The sequence below is a fragment of the Triturus cristatus genome, chromosome 10, assembly GCF_964204655.1.
Source record: "Triturus cristatus chromosome 10, aTriCri1.1, whole genome shotgun sequence".
NCBI lineage: Eukaryota > Metazoa > Chordata > Amphibia > Caudata > Salamandridae > Triturus > Triturus cristatus.
Genome location: NC_140593.1, coordinates 1,051,939,320 through 1,051,960,710, shown reverse-complemented (window position 1 = coordinate 1,051,960,710; position 21,391 = coordinate 1,051,939,320). Strand labels below are relative to the sequence as shown.

Sequence of the window (21,391 nt, the reverse complement as noted above, 5' to 3'; positions counted from 1 at the left end):
TTAAAATGTTTCATTTACTGCTTTTTGGTAAAAAGAGCATTTATTCGAATAGTAATGGTTTGGCTTACTATCAAAGAGTTGCAATACGGCAATTTGTTAGTCGAAACCGAAACGTACGATGTATCTGGTATGGACGTTGTCTAGTCGCAGATTCCTTAACTTAGAATTATCCCCAGGCGTCAGACTGGATCCGGATTTTTTTTTTTAGCAGCAGCTCCTCTGCGCGCCGGGGGACGGCGCCACATGACGTCATCCACGGACGTGATGTCAGCGAGGTCATATAAGTCCCTGCTGGCACGCTGACGTCAGTTTTCTTCAGAGAAACGTTTCGCGACACAACACGGAGCCACCAACAAAACTGTGAAAGTATGGGAACAGTGTGTGAAGAAGGAAAAATCCGTAAAACAAAGATCGGACGATGCATAACATCATCATAAAGGACAGTGTCAGACACTGTTTAACAATAGACCATGAAGTAAAGGCAGAGCATCGCTCTGAGAAACAACCCCGCAAAGCGATATGGAGATGCTCCCCAGAGGCTAAGTAACAAGGGAAGAATATCCCGACAGACAACAGAAAGACTGCCATTACAACGCAGTACTGTCCCGGCCAACAAGGGTGGAGCACAGGAAGAACAATCCACTGCGAGAGGACATTACAAGGAATGGCGCTTCCCCTGTAGAGATCGAAGGGCCGAGGCACAGCCTAACATCCCAATGAAGGAGACTGCAGAGGAGACAAGAAACCCTAAACCGAAGGAGGCGGAAAAAATAGGAGAAGACCTCACACTGGAAGGACCAGAGTGGAGGAATACAGAGAAAGGGAAAAATAAATCTCGTAGCGAAAAGCACCGCTCCACCGGAAGTGAAGCCACCCAGAGGGAGGCAGCTGCAGAAGGCACAGTCTGAGAGGCTCGCACCAACTTGAGCACCCTGGATGGAGACCAGCGCCAACTGAAAGGCGGCAAGGTGGAGAACCCCGCCTGGAAAGGTCCTCGCAGAACAGGGAGGATGGGTGGGCGTTAAGGAATCTGCGGCTAGACAACGTCTCTACCAGATACATCGTTACCGAAGGTAAGTAACTCGTACATCTGATAGAGGCATCTAGCCGCAGATTCCTCAACTTAGAATAGATACCACAGCCATACCCCATGGGTGAGGTGGGTCTGCAACAGAACAACAAAATGTGCCCGAGAGCACCTGAGCCGGCAACAGGGTGACGGACTATAAGGAAAGCTGTGGCGAAGCAGCCAATCAGCAGACCAAGCACCTCGGAAGAGCAAAAGACAATGGGAGCCAAAGGCGTCCCGAAGGGCGCAAGACCACACCCGTAGGAAGGAAGGAAGGACGGACAAACTACTCCCAGAGCCCAATGGTGCGCTAAGTTGGCACCAACCAAAATCTAAAGGACAATATGGAGTGACCTAATCGGAGCCTACCCGGCGGGCCTACGCAAGGGAGGCCGGACAGGCAGGAGGCGAAGGGCAAGAGGCAGTAACTGAGCAACATCCCACAAGCACAGGCGGGAAACATAAGACACGCCAAGCGCAAAACTAAAGTCATAAGAAAATTTAGTTAATACTAGTACGGGACTGCCCAACAAGGCAACTGGAAGGCAAAGGGGAAGAACGTACCCAAAGGGAAAAACAGAGATGCAGGGCGCAGCACCCGGAACAACCCTCAGAAGAGGAAATGTCCCGCAGGCACACCAGACACTGATAAGGGTGACACCCGAAGGAAAAAAGACATCTGAAGGGTGTGTCATCTGAGGCACCGAAGGTGCCTATAGGAACTTTGAATAAGTGCACGCAGAGCTGTGGAGAACGTCATCAGATCCCCGGAACCACCACCACCGGCCAGGAGGAGAAATGCACCCCCACAGAAGAGAGGGACTGTTTAGTACATGAACGGGACAGACAAGACCCCCAAGAAGAGCAGCATCCGGAAGAGGAGGCTAACCACAGGGAGCGGGACCATGGAAACCGGTGTTGCCGAAGCAGCATGAAAAGGCACCAAAATGTACTATAAAACGTGCAAAGGAAAACGCCGCCATGCAGAACGATGGCAAACCTGAGTACAAGGCACCCAACTGCTCCCCGAAAAACTGGGATATAAGACCAGACCTCGCAAGATAGGCGGAGGCGTATAATAAAGGGTACCCAGTGGTCAGTACCATGTGGGTATATATAGAAAGGACAAGCCACAAGACCAACGCAGCTGCGAGCGCTATAGCAGGAACCCCACCTAATGGACCGGTGGCAGCCTCGGAAGAAGCGTGTTAAAGAACAAGTTACTTACCTTCGGTAACGATGTATCTGTAAGAAACATTAGTTAGTTAGATTCCTAAACTTAGAATATTCCCAGGCGTCAGGCTGGATCCGGAAAGATTTTTTGTCAGCAATACCCCTTGCGCGTCGCTAGGCGTCGTCTGCGGCTCCGTGTCTGTCGTCGCGCGCTGACGTCAGTTCTTGTACATAGCTTTCAGCGCCAGGAACGCAGAGCCATGCAAGAGACCGACACTGGTGTCAAAAAATCTAGGGCCCTAGAAAGGATAGCCTTAACCCTAGATGTCGGTTCGCAGAACGGGGAGGATGGGTGGGTCGGTGAGGAATCTAACTAATGTTTCTTACAGATACATCGTTACCGAAGGTAAGTAACTTGTTCATCTGAAAGAAACACGTTAGTTAGATTCCTCACCTTAGAATAGATACCCCAGCAATACCAACCCCGGTGGTGGGTCTGCGAACCAAGATCACACCAGAAAGTCCTGGAGAACAGAACGGCCAAAGAAGCCATCTCTCCGGACTTGGCTATCCAGGCAATAATGCTTGGCAAACGTGTGCAGCGAGTCCCAGGGCAGTAGTAGCCGCTGTGGCCCGGGTGGAATCGGCTCTCAGCCCTACAGGAGGGTCCTTTTTAGAGAAGAAGTAACAAGCCTTTATACACAATACGACCCACCGTGAGATGGTCCGCTTGTGTACTGCCCTTCCCTTCTTAGCACCCACGCATCCAACAAAAAGCTGGTCGTCCACCCGGAACTGTTTGGTGCGGTCCAAATAAAAGGACAGCGCCCGTTTTGGGTCCAGACGGTGGAGCCTCTCTTCCTCTTTCAAGGGATGCGGAGGAGGAAAGAAGGTTGGCAAGGTGACAGATTGCCCGATGTGAAAGAGTTACCACTTTTGGAAGAAAGGAAGGACGAATCCGGAGGACAACCTTGTCCGGATGAACAGAAAGAAAAGGAGGCTTAGACGTGAACGCCTGGAGCTCACTCATCCGTCTAGCCGAGGTGATAGCTACCAGGAAAGCAGTCTTAAGAGTCCGAAGACGAATGGGACAATTGTGAAGAGGCTCAAAGGGAGCGCACATCAGAAAGGTCAAAACTAAATTCAAATCCCACTGAGGCATTACGAAGGGGACAGGAGGAAACATGTGAGTAATGCCCTTAAGGAAACGAGAAACAACAGGGGATTTGAAAAGAGAAGGCTGATCAGGAAGTCGTAAGAAAGCAGAGATAGCTGATAGATAACCTTTCAAGGTGCCCAGAGCAGAGCCCTGCTGGGCTAGAGAGAGAAGAAAGAGGAGAACCTCAGAAAGAGGGGCGGAAAGGGGATCCACAGCCTTTGCTGTGCACCATGCCACAAATTTGTTCCACCTGCAGGCGTATACCGTTTTAGTGGAGGGACGCCTGGCTGCCAGAATAACGTCACAGACTTCAGGAGGCAAGTCAAATGGCATCAACTGTCGCCGGTCAATCTCCATGCATGGAGGTGGAGACTGGACAGGTTCGGGTGTAGAACCGTCCCATGCTGCTGCGACAGAAGGTCCTCCCGAAGAGGCAGGCGTGTCAGAGGATCGGTTGACATACTGAGTAGCTCGGGATACCAGTACCTTCGTGCCCAATCCGGAGCAACTAAGATGACTTGGGCCCGGTCGCGCCTGATCTTCAGCACTCTGGGCAGAAGTGGTATAGGCGGGAAGGCGTACAACAGACCGCAACTCCACCCGTGACGAAAGGCGTTCCCGAGCGAGTGCCGCCTTGGAAACTCCAACGCGCAGAACTGCGGACATTGCGCGTTCTCTTCGGTGGCGAATAGATCTAACCAAGGCTCTCCCCACTGCCGAAAGAGGCCTTGCGCCACATCAGAGTTTAGACGCCATTCGTGATCCATCATGCACCGGCGGCTGAGTTAGTCTGCTCTGGCGTTCAGAGAGCCCGCCAGATGTTGAACCACCAGGGTGATGCTCTGGTGTTTCAACCATGTCCAGAGGCGCAGAGCCTCCTGACAAAGGATCCACGACCCCACCCCGCCCTGTTTGTTGCAATACCACATGGCGGTGGTGTTGTCCGTGAACACCTGCACCACACTTCCCCGGACAACGGGAAGGAATGCCTTCAGTGCAAGTCAGATCGCTCTCAGCTCCAAAAGGTTGATATGGAGCAGAGTATCTGCCGGAGACCACAGTCCTCTGATCTCCGCCTCCTCCATGTGGCCCCCCCCATCCCAGGAGGGACGCATCCGTCACTACTACGTGCTCTGGTTGGGGTAGGGAGAATAGATCTGCCGTTGACCCAATCGCGGTACGTGAGCCACCACTGCAACTGCTTCGCACTGCCCTCCGAGATCAAGACATGGTCGGACAGATTGCCACGATGCTGGGCCCACTGAATCTTCAGGTCCCACTGCAGAGCCCGCAATCGCCAACTGGCGTAATGCACCAACAGGATGCAGGAGGCCATCAGCCCCAGAAGCCGCAGCACCAACCTGACCGAAACCCAGGATAGAGGCCGAAAGATGGGAATCAGAGCCTGAATATCCCGGACCCGCTGCTCCAGGGGATAGGCCCGGAACTGCGCCAAATCTAGAACCGCTCCGATGAAGAGGAGCTTCTGGGAGGGTCTCGGGTGTGACTTCTGCACATTGATGGAGAACCCCAGCAAATGCAGGATGTCGGCCGTAGTCTGGAGGTGGGAGACTACTACCTGGGGCGAGCCCGCCTTCAACAGCCAGTCGTCGAGATAGGGGAAGACTGGAACCCCTGATCTGAGCAGATGAGCTGCGACCACCGCCATCACTTTCATGAACACCCGAGGGGCACTGGTGAGGCCGAAGGGGAGCACGGTGAATTGAAAATGCTCCTGACCCACCATGAACCGCAGGTAACTTTGGTGAGCCAGCAGGACGGGGATGTGAAAATAAGCGTCCTGCAAGTCCAATGCTACCATCCAGTCTCCTGGGTCTAGGGCAGCCAGAACCTGAGCTAAGGTGAGCATCTTGAACCGCTCCTTCCGGAGGAAGGCCTTGACGCTCCTGAGGTCCAAGATAGGGCGTAGGCCCCCTTTGCCCTTCTTGGGAACCAGAAAGTAGTGGGAATAGAAACCACGACCTACTTCTGGACCAGGAACGCGCTCGACGGCCATTTTGGCCAAGAGGGCCGTAACTTCCTCCCAGAGAAGATTCAAGTGATCCCCCGACATGCGGTGGTACCGTGGTGGCATGACTGGAGGGGTCGTCTCGAAGGGGAGGGAGTAGCCCCTTCGGACGATTTGCTGCACCCACCTGTCCGACGTGATGGAACACCAGTGGAGCAGGTGATGGCGAACTCTGCCGCCCACTGGCGTGGAATGGGCCTGAAAGCTCGGACTAGGAGGGCTTTGAGGCGGATGCTGCCGGGGTGGATGTGGACTGACCGGCACGTTGTCCTCCAGTACCGCCTCGGCGGAAACTGCGACCGCATGCAGGTTGCAGGTTGGTTCTGTGGCCGGTGGCTAGGCGGACGTGAGGAGGCGCCCCTTCCTTGGCCACGAAAGGGACGAAAGGCGGAAGTTTGCGGCCGCGGGGCCGAGAGACCCAAGGACTTGGCCGTAGCCCGAGAGTCCTTGAAATGAGCCAGCGCACTATCCGCCTTCTCGCCAAAAAGGCGAGTGCCATCAAAGGGCATATCCATGAGGGTACTCTGGACATCCCCCGAGAAAGACATGGACCGTAGCCAGGCGTGGCGACGAAGCGCCACCGTGGTCGAAATTGCCCGCCCCAGTGTCTAGTCCACACCGTATGGCATGCCGTGCTGCATCTCGCCCATCAGCAAGCGCCTGGGTGAGCCGTGACCGGGCCTCCTCCGGACACAGGGGCAGCACGTCCTCCACCGCATCCCACAGAGAGTGGGAACAACTGTCCAAGAAGCAAGCGGTATTCAAGGATTGCAGACCCAAACTCAGGGAAGAGAACAGCTTCTTTCCGAACTGTTCCAGCCTCTTGGATTCCCGATCCGGAGGAGCGGACGGGAAGGAGGATTGGGAAGTCGAGGCCTGGATAACCAGACTCTCGGGAGTGGGGTGTTGGGACAGAAAACTGGGGTCGCCCAGAGCAGAGCGGTGGCGCCGGGCCACGTTCCGATCCACAGGAGGTACTGTGGAGGGCTTGGACCTGGTGCCCTGCAGAACGTCTACGAGTGCCTCATTGAACTGCAGCAGAGGCTCTGTGGAGCTTGCTGACTGTTGAAGCACTTCTGTGAGGACGTTAGTCCTCATGGCCACAGCAGGCAACTCCAGCCCAAGGGCATCGGCCGCCTTGCGCAGCACCACTGAAAAAGCTGCCCCTTCCTCCGAGGCCACAGTTGGAGGAGAGATGAAACCAGCGTCCGGGGAGGTGTCCAGACCACTGGCATCCCCCAGTTCGTCTGCCCAGTCCTGTGAAAGGTCGGCCTGTCTGGCCATAGGGTCCTCAGACCCCTCCCAGTCGCCCCCGTCATCCGATTCCTGATAAACAGGAGGAATAACCGGAGCCGGGCGGTAGATGAAATGCTCATGCATCGGCGTTGGATGCGGCGTCGAGCGGCGCCGCGCCGGGCCCTGACCGGGGCTAAACCGGGGAACGGCGTCGCCCGGGGATGGCCCCGGGGACGGCGCCTGGGGTGGAACCGGTGTCGGGACCGAAGTCGTCGACGGCGCCGGGGCCGCCGGCTCGCGAGGTCGCCCAGTCGAGCCTGCGGGGCCCGAAGGCGCGCCGGCAGGCGTCTACGGCGGAGCCAGGCCCCTCATGGCCGAGAGGAAGGCGCTGATCTCCGCCGGAGTCGCGTCAGTCCCAGGGACCGGCGGGTATGGAGACGGACGCGGCTCCTGCGGCTCCGACTGAGCCGTGGGGGTGGGACCACCCTGACCCTCGACCGAGTCATGCGACCGGCGAGGGGAGTCCGAAGAGCGGTGTCGCCTCTTGGACTTCTTCGAGCGCTTCGACTTACCCGAAGACTTCGAGCCCGACGAGCGATGATGGTGACTGCGGCTCCGCGACCGGTCCTTGGACCTCCTCCTGGACCGGACCGTGAATGGCGTGGAGCCGAGTGCCGAAGCTCAAGAAGCCTACGGGACCAGTCCCGCCTAGCCTTCGAGGTCAAGGCCTGACAGTCGAGGCACGACTCCGCATCGTGGTCGGGTCCCAGGCAGTAAAAACACCGGCGATGGTGTTCCGTCACCGACATCAGTCAATTACAGGAGTCACATGCCTTAAAACCAGGCATCCTACCGGCACCAGAGTCGAGTCGACGGAAGACCAAAAAGAGTCAAAAAAGTTTAGCCAAAAAGTGACTAAGGGGTAAGCTCTTGCCGGATCGGTGCTGTCTGGCGCGGAAAAAAGAAGGAAAAAACTGCCGTCAGTGCGCAAGGGCGGCATCTAAGTACTCCGACGACGTCATTCCAACGCCGACGACGGACGCGGAGCCGCAGACGACACCTAGCGATGCCCAAGGGATATTGCTGACGAAAAATCTTTCCAGATCCAGTCTGACGCCTGGGGATATTCTAAGGTGAGGAATCTAACGTGTTTCTTTCAGATACACACTTTAAAGAGTTAGTTATAAAGGAAAAAACCTCTTGAAGAGGAGTATGAGACACACACCCGGCGCAAGCAGGGCGAGGTATGTGGGAGGCAGTGCCAGAAGGAACACGGAAAACTGCCCAAACGGTAAGATAAGGACGCCAAGAGACGGGAGAGCCCAAAGGGACCTCCACGCCCGCCTAGCGCGGAGCAGAGCTACACAATAGCATACAGATACCCCACCTCTGGTAGATCACGCCCCTAAGAAAAAACTGGGGAACACCTCTTAGGGTAAACCACAGTCAGAGGTCAAGACACAAACAACCTGTGGAACACCGCCACAGTTGGCTTACTGTCAGCCCAAAAACGCACAGTCCAACTTGTGGACGCTGAATGAAAGTTGCAAAAAGAAAGGAGGGGTAACCACCCCAGGATAGGACGACCTGAGACCTGACAAGTACAGGCCTATGGTGGGGGGCGAAAGCCCGTAAGGAAGCGCTGAACCGCTGAGTCGGCGTGGGTATTAAACAAAAGGACCCCATCAAAAGGCAGGTCAACAAGGCGCTCCCGAATATTCTCCGGGAAGATGCCATCCCGCAACCAAGCATGGCGGCGTAGTGCAACAGAACTGGCTATAGCCCGGCCTAAGGAGTCTGAGGTATCCAGGGCCGACCGGATAGTAAATCCTGCCAGATCACGTCCGTCTCAGATATGATGCAGGAGGTCAACACAAGCACCCTCAGAGGTGGAAGAGAGAAGAGACTCAGAGTCCAAAGGGCAGAAGTAGCCCAAGCCAAGACACACACTGTATTGAGGGAGTGAAGAGCTGCGCTAGTGGAGGTGAAAATATTACAACCCCACGACTCCAGCCATCTGGACTCCCGAGAGGGAGGAAGCAGCAGCAGAGGCAAGGAAGGAAAGGCAGCTTGCAGAACGAGCCCCTGAACGTCTGGATGAACAAACAAGCAAACTGGATCATTCGGGGCAGGGCGGTGGCAGTGCTTGATGGAACGAGCCACCGGATCACCAGACGCCGGCCGAGCCCAGGTCCCCAGAAGGGCCTCAAAAAGAGAGGCTTTGAAAGGCAGAAGAGGCTCGACATTCCCCGAGCCGTGGTGGAGAACATCCAACAGGGGGTCAACAGGCAGGGGGACTGAAGGGGGCTGCACATGCAGATTGCGTGCGGCCATGAAAACAACCCTCATAAATGCCACACCAGCCTCGGTAGCTCTCCGAGGAGGGGACAGTAACTCATCCGTGGGTGAGGGCTGTAAGCTGAGGCTCCCGCTCCAATGGGATGGTCTGATGAAAGGAGGAGTAGACCGATGTCCAAAGGGAGGAACGCCGGAGCCACAAACTGCAAGGGTGGAAGAGGCAAGGACAGATCGGACGTTGGGGTGATGCCAAACTTCCTCCGGAGGCCTCTGGAGAGGAGTCGATGATCCGGCGTCGAGGCGGCGCCAGGGCGGCCTCGTCCGGTGCCGCGCCGACTCTGCCTCGCCGAGCGCCGACTCTGCCTCGCCGAGCGCCGACTCTGCCTCGCCGAGCGCCGACTCTGCCTCGCCGAGCGCCGACTCTGCCTCGCCGAGCGCCGACTCTGCCTCGCCGAGCGCCGACTCTGCCTCGCCGAGCGCCGACTCTGCCTCGCCGAGCGCCGACTCTGCCTCAACCACAACAGGCTCCGGTTCCGAAGTAAGGAACAGAGCCGGAGCCGGGGAGGCAAGTCTACGGCACTGGACCGGCGCCGACTCGGCCTCAACCACAACAGGCTCTGACTCAGAAGTTAGGAACGGAGCCGGGGAGGCAAGTCTATGGTGCCGGAACGGCACCGTCTTAGCCTCCGAAGAGACAGCTGCCTGTCCGGAGGCCTAAGGGGGACTCTGAGATGAGCTGCGAGTACCAGAAACCACCTGCGTCACCGCAGGGAGCCCCACAGGACTATGCGGCGCATTAGGGGTGCTATGGGCCGAAGAGGGGGACCCAGCCGGGCCGCACCCTGACACCATACTTCCATCATCCCTAGAAGCACGGGGCTCAGTCGGCCCCAGGGGCGAACCCATAGGCGAGTCCATCAGAGATCCCGCAAGCAGCGGGGGGTCCGAGACCGCCCCAGGGAGAGGAGGGGACCCAAGGGAGGCCTGCAGGGCCGCGGCATAAGCCACCATCTGGGTCTGAGTCGCCCCCCGCACCAGGAAACGGACGATAGGGGAGGGCAGACTCTCCGGGGTGCACGTATGGAAACTAGTGCCCCCTACAACAGGAGGAAAGGAGGTTGAGGACCTCGGCGACAGGCGCCAGGACTTACCAGGAACGGGCGAGCACGCACACGGGAAACAGACGGCAGCTGACGCCGCAAAAGGAACCCACTGCCACCGGGACCTGCCGCCAAAGAGGAGGTAGGAGGTCGTGACGACTCAGACCGGGACAGGCGAGCCGAAAGTAGCTTCATCCGACGCTCCCGCCGGGACTTTAGCTTGAGCTGTTGGCAGGCGTCGCAATCTGTCGAGTCGTGGTGTTCGCCGAGACACCACATGCAGATAAGGTGTGGGTCCATCACGGACATTTGCTGCGAACAGGAGGCACACTTCTTAAAGCCTGAAGGCATAGCACACTGCTCCAGACGCAAAGCGTCAAAAGGGGCCTGAAAACAGGCCAGAGGAACCACTTACTCCGGATCCGCGTTGTACGCGGAAAAGAAGGAAACTGATGTCAGCGCGCCGGGAGGGACTTATATGACCTCGCTGACGTCACGTCCGTGGACAACGTCAGGGTGGGGTCATGTGCAGCGTCCCCTGGCGTGCAGAGGTGCTGCTGCAAAAAAAATTCGGGATCCAGTCTGACGCCTGGGGATAATTTTAAGTTAAGGAATCTGCGGCTAGATGTCTATCAGATGTAACATGCAGTTGTGATCCTTTGGCTCCATCTAGTGGATATTGTATGGTATTAAAACGAAATCACTGGTTCATCTATTTCAACCTGCTTCCCGCCGACCTTGAATAAGAATTAAACACAGATTGTTCACGCAAGAAATGGTAAATTTAATCCAAGGGATTTGCCACTGCGAAATCAAAGTAAAAAGGTGTAAATTAACAATGTTTTGCTATGCTCAACGCGAAGCTCTTCAAATAGAGCAACTGATTTTGTCGACAACTCACAGGTTCCGCTTTTGAAAGGTATCAAAGAGTGCAGAATATGTTATATGGAGCAGAATACATTGAGTCTCCAAACTATTCCCTAAATCCAGCACACTTTACTTCTGCCGCTGAAAAGTTCACCACGCAAAACCATGGACACAGGTAAGCCACATTGAAGACTCCTTATGTATGTTGGCAAGAGTCTTAAAGAGAGCCCGAACTAGTTTAACCCCTCGACTGCCAGCTTGACGTGAATACTCCGTGTAAGATGGTGGCCCATGTCCACTATTCTAACCTATGGACACACATCATGAGACCAACAAGTCAAGTGCAGAGTTCCTTCAATATTGGTAAAATGTGTGTAAACTATGGGGTATTGTCCCAACCATAGAACACGCCAGCAGACAATTCTCACTATCGATAGAAATCGTATAGTTTCTTACCTGTCGGTGTAGTTTTGCAGCTTGAATACTTTCTGGATTCACTATGCAGTGCATTATTCCGCCATCTAGTGGTTGGGTCTGGAATTGTAGTATTTGTTTTTTTTTCGTGGCCCAGGTGGGCATCGACATACCACCATTTGGTGTCCGGAAGCTCCCACCTTTGGTCACCATCTTCGGATTCTTTTTTCTTTCTCTCTAGTTCCTCTTATTTAATCCTTGTAAAGACTTTCAAAACTACACCGAAAGGTAAGAAACTATACGTTTTGCCGTGTGAATCTTTCTGGATTCACTATGCTGTGCATCGACTTTGTAGCGGTTTCTCCTCATAGTGGTGGTTGGGTGGAAGATGAGCATTGGTTACTGAAAATGTGTTGCAAGACCTTCTCTCCCACTTGCGCTTCTTTGTTCATTTGGATATCCACACAGTAGTGCTTAGTGAATGTATGCACTGAAGACCATGTTGCCGCTTGGCAAATGTCTTGGATAGGTGCGTTTGCTAGAAACGCGATTGTTGCTCCTTTCTTCCTAGTTGAGTGAGCATGAACTGCTCCTTGTAATGGCTGAGCTGCCTGTTTTTGGCAGAGCAGGATGGTTTGTGCAATCCATCATGCAATGGTATTTTTGGTAACAGGTCGTCCCAAAAAACTGCTGGCGAAGGATACAAAAAATTGCTTTGTTTTTCTGCACTCTTTTGTCCTTTCCATATAGTGCATCACTGCCCTCCTGGCGTCCAGTGTGTGTAAGGCCCCTTCTGTGCTTGTGGACGGTTTTTGGAAAAAACTTGGTATTTGAACTGTCTGGTTGATGTGGAACTTAAGACACCACCTTTGGCATGAAATGCGGGTCCGTTCTCATGACAATCCTATCACTGTATTTGAAGGTAGGGTTCTTGGAGCGTTAACGCTTGCAATTCACTTACTCTTCGCAGTGATGTGATAGCCACTAGGAAGGCTGTCTTTAGTGTGAGCATATGCAGTGTAGCTTTGTGAATAGGCTCAAATGGTGCTTTGTGTTGGCACTACATTGAGGTTCCATGCTGGTGCTGGCATTCTGCCTGGAGGAGCGATCCTTTTTGCACCTTCTAGGAATTTTTTTACCACCTGTGAAGTGAAGAAACTTTTCACTGTTTCTCCTCTTGTGTAAGCCACAATTGCCGTTAAGTGGACCCTTAAGGACGTGTAGCCTAGTTTATTTTGCAGTACATGCGTCAAGTATCTTAGTACTGTTGATTCCTTAGTAATTTACGTTTGCAGATTTTCTCTAATGCACCATTCGGTGAACCTCTTCCACTTTGCTACGTAGCACTTTCTTGTGGTCTGTCTTCTTGCCTCTGAGTACCGCCATCGTACTTTCCGGTAATTTGAGGTGTGCGAACTCTAGGTCCTCAGGAGCCATGCAGCTAGGCTGAGGCTTTCTGGTTCTGGGTGTAGTACTCATCCGTTTTGCATAGTTAGCAGGTCCTTCCTGGCGGGGAACCTGTGTGCGTGCGTTTGTGACATCTCCACGATTTGTGAGAACCATGTTTGCCTGGCCCATTGGGGTGCTATCAGGATGGGCGTCATGCTGCTGAACCTGCACTTGTTCAGCACTGTGTAGTAGCGGTATTGGTGGAAAAGCGTATGCAAATGTCCCTGACCAGCTTATCCATAGCACATTCCCCAGGGACTGTTTGCACGCTACTCTGGATGCGAAGTTTTGGCATTTTGGTGTGTTGCAAAGAGGTCTATTTGTGGAGTCCCCCATTTGTGGAATACCTTCTGGATTTCCTGTTGATCTCCCATTCGTGGGATGCTGACGTCTGTCTGCTGAGCCAGTCTGCTTCTACATTGTCCTTCCCTGGTAGATGTATTGCTAACAGGTCTATTTTTCTTGGGATTGCCCATCTCCATATTTCCTGCGCTAGTCGGGAGAGTGTCACTGAATGTGTCCCTCCTTGTTTGTTGATGTAGAACATGGTAGTTGTATTGTCTGTTTGTATCAGTACTCTGTTCCCGTACAGCAGTTTCTGAAAGGCCTTTAAGGCTAGGAACACTGTCTTGAGTTCTAGGTAGTTGATGTGCTTTATTGCATCCTGATGTCCCCACAACCCCCTTACTTAGAGGTTGTTTGTGTGCGCTCCCCACCCCTTCTGGGAGGCGTCTGTTGTAATGGTTACAGTTGGAGTTGGTTGTGTGAATGATCTTCCCTTTGCTAAGTTCTTCTGATTCCACCACGCTATTTCTTGCTGTACTGTTTGTGTGACAACCACTAGATCCTCCCAACTCCCTGTCGCTTGTGACCATTGCTGCTGGATCCATTCTTGGAATGATCTCATGTGTAGGCGAATATTTGGTAACAAATGTATGCATGATGCCATCATCCCCATCAGTTTGCTTATAGTCCTCACTGTCAGAGCTTGCCGCTTGCGGTAAAGATATGTCTCCTTGCATATAGCCAGAGTCCTCTTTGCACATGGAATCACCGTGCATTGTATGGTGTTGATCTCTGCTCCCAAGAACCTCTTCAGTTGTTCTGGTTCTATTGACGTCTTCTTCCAATGGATTGAAAACCCCAGTTGGGCCAGCGTCTGTATCACTCTCTCCATGTGCTTCCTGCACTTGTGGTATACGCTTGCTTTTACCAGCCAGTCGTCGAGGTATGGGTATACATGTATCCCCTTCCTCATTAAGTGTGCTGCTACTGCCGCCAGACATTTTGTGAGGAATCTCGGTGCTGATTTTAGTCCGAAAGCTAGCACTGTGAACTGGTAGTGATTTGTGCCTATTGTAAACCTGAGGAGGTGTTTGTGTTTGCTGTTGATGGGGATGTGCAAGTAGGCGTCCTTTAAGTCTATAGTTGCCATGTAGTCTCCTTTTTGTAGTTGAGGTATGACTTCTTGGAGGGAGGTCATCTTGAACTTTTGAGTCTTTATGAACCCGTTTAGGAATCTGAGGTCTAGAATTGGACGTAATGTTCCGTCTTCCTTTGGTATGAGGAAGTAGGTGGAGTATACCCCTTTGTTTTTGTGGCACAATTTCTATGGCTCTTTTCTTTAGCAGTTCTCTTGCTTCCTCCCTCAAGTGTGTCAGCTCTTCTGTTGTGCGCACTTTGACCTTTGGCCTTCTGTTTTGCGGTGGCCTTTCCAGGTCTATACAGTACCCATATTGTATGAGGTTCAATATCCATTTGTCTGATGTTATTTTCCTCCACTCCTGGAGGAAGTGTTTTAATCTGCCTCCTACCGGTGATGTGTGTTGGAGGAGCTGTTGAAGTTTGATTTTTTGCTGGTTTTTGTCTTGGCTCTTTCTGCACTTCCTGAGGTCTCATCCAGGAGTGCGTTGTTTCTGCTAGTGAGTCACTTTCCTGTGGGAGGCTGACTTCCCCACTGGCCGTTACCGCTTCCTCGGCCGCGCCCTCGAAAGGATTGTCCTCGGGGCTGGTACTGCCAGTTCTGCTGCTGCTGTCCCCGGTTACCCCCTTGATAACTTTGCTGGGTGGTTTGGTGTGTTGCTCCAGGCTGATGATTTCCTTTGCCTGTTGGTCTCCTGAAAGGTGTTCCTCTTCTCATACCTCGGAACTGCAGCGCCCCCATAGATCTAGCTGTTTCATTATCTTTCTTCAGCTGGTTCAACTTTTCATCAACTGGTGCTCCAAACAGTTGTTCCCCATTGAAGGGTGTGTTGAGGATGTTGTTTTGGACCTCATTCTTGAAACCTTTAATTCTTAACCAGGCAGGTCTGCTTTCTGTGCTCCCCAGCATCATCTGCCTGCTCGATGTCTACGCTGCGTCTAGAGCTGATTTTAAACATGTATTAGCCATGTTCTTCCCCTCTTCTACCAGATGGCTTGCTCTTCTCTGGTATTGTTCTGGTACGTGCTTGAGGAGTTCCCACTTCTTCCCAGTGCTGTATGCGTGTGTTGATGAGTGCATTGGAGTTGGCGATGCGCCATTGTATGGCTGCACTCCTTTCCATCTTCCTACCCATCATGTCCATCCTCTTGCTTTCTTTGTCTGGTGGAGGGCCAGAGTTTGTGGGTATATTTGCTCTTTTCCGAGCTGTGGATGTAATGATCGAGTCGGCTGGTACTGACCCTCTTCTGATGTACATGAGGTCCTTCGAAGAATGTTTATATTTTTTCTCTGCTCGTGGAGTCACAGTCTACACATGGCAAGCTCTTTGAATGCCTCCTTCCCCTGGTCCAGCACACTTAGGAGCATGGGCAGGAACTGGCTTTTAGTCTGTGAAGGCAGCAAGGTCTCCAAGAGGAAGCAAGACTGGGGTTTCTCTTCCTCTAACTGCACTCCATACGTCTCAGCCGCCCTTTTGATGACTTGATTGTAGATCCCTATGTCGTCCGGCGGCGAAGGCCTTGACGGATATGAATCTATGCCCCCTTCTGGTGATTCGGCGTCGAGATCTTCCCACGGCAAGTCGTGAGCCTCCGAAGAAGTCGACTCTTGGTAAGTCATCTTCTTTCCCTTCGCCTGTCCCGTAGTACAGGTCCTCGTCCTGTTCCTCTCCAGGTTCAGGTGTGTTCGGCGCTTGGAATTCCTCAACGCCCCTTTCTGTTTCGGGCGTAGTCTACGACGGTATGCTGTAGAATTTTAGCTTTTCGTCGAAGTCTTTCTTGCGTTGCAAAATGTTAGCCATTTCGGCCTCGAGCCTCTTCCTTTTCTTCTCCATCTCTGCCGCGTGATCGGCTTCGATGGCCTTGACCTTCCTCTTCGCGGTTGTCGACGTCGAAACCTGTCTCGGGCCTTCACCTTTCGACGTCGAGGCCTCTTTTTCGTGGCTGCTCTTCGGCGCCTTTCCCTTGTCTTGGGATTTCGCCATCTGGGGGTCCTTCTCAGAGGATCCGACGGTCTGCTTGTCCCTGGATGCAGTAGTCTACGTCGAGTGCTTCGACGGCCCTGCTCCTTTCGAGGACTTTGCCTCGCCTTTGCGAGTATCAGTGGAGAATTTAGGGTTCGACGACTCTTAGCTCCTTCGATGTTTTATTTTCGAACTCGACGACGTCTTCAGGTCCTTCTGCTACGTTGTCTTCCTCTCCTCTGGAGAGTCCCAAATCTCATAGCGATGGGGGCGTCCCCTGCCCCTGCATGTTGTAGTTTGCTCTTCTCTGTCTCTCCCTTACTTGGAGTGTCTTCGGGGTGAACGCTGCACAGGCGTTGCAGTCCTCGCTTCGATCATTGAGCGGCAAGCAGAGATTGCAAACCGGGTGTTGGTCCTTTTGCGCGTACTTGTGGTGGCAGTTTGCGCAGAATTTGAACGGCGTCTTGTCCATCACTGCGCCCAGGGAGCCCCCTGTATGCGCATTCTCCTTCGAAAAACGTTGAATTCTTCGAAGTTCTCTGAACTGTTGTCGAGTTTCTTCTTTACTTGATCTTCGGTGTCCTGCCCGATGATATATTCCAATCTTTCGTCGATTCTTCTCTCCAAAGTTCTTGGAGATCCTTCCTGTTGATCCAGACCCAACGGCGGAAAAAAGAATCTGAAGATGGCGACCAAAGGTGGGAGCTTCCAGAGGAAGTGCGTCAACGTCACGAAGGACACCAAATGGTGGTATGTCGACGCCCACCTGGGCCACGAATTTTTTTTTTAAAGAGAAGAAATACTACAATTCCGGACCCAACCACTAGATGGGGGAATAATGCACAGCATAGTGAATCCAGAAAGATTCACGCTGCAAAACAAGCAAGAGAACTAGGCATTTTTAGAGACAGAGAGAGAGAGAGAGAGCCAGAGACAGAGAGCCAGAGAGAGAGAGCCAGAGAGAGAGAGCCAGAGAGAGAGAGCCAGAGAGAGAGAGAGAGAGCCAGAGAGAGCCAGAGAGAGAGCCAGAGAGAGAGCCAGAGAGAGAGCCAGAGAGAGAGCCAGAGAGAGAGCCAGAGAGAGAGCCAGAGAGAGAGCCAGAGAGAGAGCCAGAGAGAGAGCGAGAGAGAGAGAGAGAGAGAGAGAGAGAGAGAGAGAGAGAGAGAGAGAGAGAGAGAGAGAGAGAGAGAGAGAGAGAGAGAGAGAGAGATATCTACCGGACATCCATTCAGGCGAGCAGGCACATACTTCAGTAACAAACGGGGCGTTAACCATACACGCAAAACCACAAATTACACCAGTCAATCTGGGAGCGTTAAAGGTGTGCCACCAAATACACACCAAAGTTGTCCAACGCCATGGCCAATCTCACTCACCTGGCGTGGGTGGGCGTTCAACTGGCATAGTAGGAGGCAAGTGTTCATCCTCAGAAAAACTGCTGTCTTGGTTTGGCTCAAAATCCTCTTCGGCTGCCATGCTTTCCATCAGTTTACTCACTGCGCCTCCCTTTCCGCGACTCTAGAGAGGGAAAACAATATTTTTTTTAAATCCATCAAATATTGTATACAATTTTATATGCACCAAAATAAAGATTATCGCTTCGGTTAACCTTACCAAAATGTGATGGGAATGTCTGAACCAGGAGCTCCAGTATGGGGCACCTACCAGTAGGCCTATGGAGCGGTAGGGCATGTCATTTGTACTAAGACAAATCTTCAGCTCTTTCAATCTTGCGTTCCAGGTGCTACATTTTTTCGTAGACGTTTCTGCTACTGAATGTCTGCATGTACAAGATGACAAGCAATCCTGCCTCGTGTGTGTAGCTTGCCTAAGTGCTGTGGACAATGAGAAAGGAACTAGACCTCACCCCTCAAATTATAAGGATTTCCAAGGAGCCACATAAGTTGCCACACCCCCAGTCAAAGCTGGCTTTCAGATAACCGCACTTTGCATTATGAGATCTGGGTTTCCTATAATGAATAATGGTCTTGATCAGCCCATGACGCCGTTTCCTTTTTCACTCTGAAGAAAACAAAAGGCAACAGGAGGTCCTTCATGAAACTAGTTAAAGCAATAGAACAGGCGGGCTGTGCCGCTATGTTAAGTTAAACATTATATACCATGCATTGGACAATGTGCTGGGTGTCTGGTTGTGCTGGAGTGCCCTGGTGTGGGTTTCTTAATCTGACCCGTTGTCCTGTCATGTCACAAATGACTTAAGACCGTTTGGCAGGTATACGAATGAGCAAAATAAAATACTACAAAAATACTTGATCATTCCGTAAGGATGTGATAGGGATGTGATGGGGCTAAGGTCTGCACCTTGACCAATTTAGCAAATGTAAGTCCACGAGTACCAACGGCAGTGGTGCCACAGGTGGGATGGTGTAGTGCAGGAGACTGGTATGGAATCCTGGTATGGAATCCTACAGCAGACATCTACTTCTTTCAGTTCCACTGACTGATGAGACCTACATCTCCAACAGCCCCTCACTCTCCATGTTTGGACTTTCTGCAGTCCTTCATGAGGCTGCTTCCAAGGCAGTCTGACCACTGAACAATGTGGTCCAGTGTATGTGTGTGCAACCAACTGTTTGAGATGCCTTAGCTCCTAACAATTTCACTAGTAGGGAGTCTATATACCAAGTATAGTAATGTCATTCTTTCCACTTTTGGATAATCCTCACCCCAGAAACTTTCTGTTGGGTGGTGTATCTATCTTCTTATACACGTGAAGCCCAACAGGTACAATAGCTGTTGTGTCCTTGTGACATTCATAGGAATTAATTTACTTTATCAGCTAATAACCTTGGAATGATCCACATGAATGTGTGCCCTGCATACGGACATGCAGTTTTTAAACTTACTGAAGTCACTGCCAATAAAAATAGTTCTGGCTAGGGTGTATTTTAAGTTCAGAGGTATTGCACATACCGCTGTCATCTAATGGTTGGAGTGGAAAAGTGGATCTTGCCTGTTCTACAAAAAACACTTTGTGGTGCAATGGAAACCAGACCGCCTCCAAAGAATGCTACAACACATACATACACACATACTGTACCGAAGAAGGGACAGCACAATAAATATGTACAGAGGAAGAAAACCTGCAGAATGGTTGAGCAGTGAAATATTTTGTATAACGAGATGCTGTTAGAGGCAAGACTTTGGAATGTTATGCTTCAATGTCTGGAATACTCAGGAAAAGGAAATCTAATCCTTTAAATATACTGTGGATAAAAGTCAACTTGTTCTAGCAGTGGAATATCATTCAATCATAGTAATTTCGAACTTTATTAGTCATGACAGAGGGGCCAGAAGTGTAGAACCTAGCTCAAGGAGCGGTCTCTTCAGAATGACAAAATCTGGTGAGTACACATCACACTCCTCTCTTTGCGGGATACTTCTTCCATGCCCAATCTTTAGCAAGAGGACTATGCAACTTACCAGTATGCATCTGTTCTTGGCATGTAGAGCTGCAGATCTACACACTTTTGCATAGATCGCCATCTGGTGTTGGGCCCGGATGTTTGCAGTTTGTTTTTCCTCTTGGAAAGTCTTTGGAAGTCACAAGGTTGGTGACCCCTCCTTTGGATGGTATTGCGCATGTGCTTCGGCTCCATCCTCCGATTGTTTTTCGCCAGGAGGGAAAGATGGAGCGTAGTAATGACAGTGAAGAAACCCATGTGTGTATCTAAATAAGATAAACTGGAACAGATACAGGTAGCCGGGTGGGCGTGTGTAGATCTGCAGCTCTACATGCCAAGAACAGATGCATACTGGTAAGTAGCATATTCCGTTCGAGGCATATGAGCTGCAGATTACACACTTTTGCATAGACTATATAGCAGTTCCCAACCTTAGCGGCGACCACCGGTATCTGTTGCAGTGGTTTGAAATAATGTTTTGAGTACAGCCTGGCCCACACTAGCTTGTTGCTTAGTTTGCACATCTACACAATAGTGTTTAGTGAAAGTATGCGGTGTGGACCATGTAGCTGCTTTGCAGATATCATCTAATGGGATGTTCCCTACAAATGCCATGGAAGCCCCTACCTTTCGTGTAGAATAGGCTTTAGGGGGAACGGATAGCGTTCGTTTTGCTTTGTGGTAGCAAACCTGAATGCATTTTACAATCCACCTAGCTATCCCTTATTTTGAGATGGGGTTGCCCTTGTGTGGTGGAGAGAAAGAGACAAACAGTTGTTTGGTCTTTCGGAAAGGTTGTGTTCTCTCGATGTAGTAGAGTAAGGCTCGTTTGACATCTAGTGTGTGCAGAGCCCTTTCTGCAACGGTCTGTGGTTGCGAGAAAAATACTGGTAGTTCTACAGATTGGTTTAGGTGAAAGGGGGAAATGACTTTAGGTAGGAATTTTGGTTTGGTACGGAGAACAACTTTGTTATGATGCATCTGAAGGGTTCTTGTATGGTAAGCGCTTGTATCTCACTGACCCTTCTAAGGGAAGTGATGGCTACAAGGAAAGCTGTTTTCCACGTTAGGAATTGCAGTTCGCATTTGTGTAAAGGTTCGGAGGGAGGCCCCATTAGCCGTGAGAACAATATTTAGGTTACACACAGGTGAGGGTGGTACTCTGGGAGGAATTATTCTTTTTAGGCCTTCCATGAAGGTTTTAATGGCAGGTACTCTAAAGAGTGAAAGATGTTGCCTGTTTTGTAAGTAAGCTGCAATTGCTGCAAGGTGTAGTCGAATGGACGTAAAGACTAAATTACACCTTTGTAGGTGAAGTAAGTAGCCTATGATGTGTTGGATGGACACGTCCAGGGGATTGATGGTGTTATGGCAATAAACAACAAATCGTTTCCACTTGGCAGCGTAGCACGGTCTAGTGGTAGGTCGTCTAGCTTCTCTGATGACGTTCATACAGTCAGGGGGAAGATTTAGGTACCCAAATTCTAGGACTTCAGGAGCCAGATCGCAAGGTTGAGCTGAGCTGGGTCCGGGTGTCTGATCTCTCCATGGTTCTGTGTTAGGAGGCATGGTGAGAGGTGCAGTTTTTGGTGTGGTACTACAGAAAGTTCCAGCAGCGTGGTGTACCACGGTTGTCTGGCCCATGTCGGAGCTACTAGGATTAGTGTGAGGGAATGTTGTTGTAGTTTGCGCACCACTAATGGAATGAGTGGGAGAGGCGGAAAAGCATACGCAAATTTGCCTGCCCAGTTCATCCATATCGCATTTCCTTTGGACAATGGGTGTG

At 51.6% G+C, this 21,391-nt stretch overlaps 1 protein-coding gene across 6 annotated transcripts in view; it reads right to left on the bottom strand.

Annotated features, from left to right (window-relative positions):
- Positions 1-21,391, bottom strand: part of TNRC18 (trinucleotide repeat containing 18) — a 229,662-nt gene that overhangs the window by 58,843 nt on the left and 149,428 nt on the right. For all 6 annotated transcript variants that reach the window (XM_085629167.1, XM_085629166.1, XM_085629168.1 and 3 more), the window contains one exon: positions 17,557-17,698. In XM_085629167.1, coding sequence (XP_085485293.1) covers positions 17,557-17,698 — 142 coding nt within the window. The remainder of the gene's footprint in view (positions 1-17,556; positions 17,699-21,391) is intronic.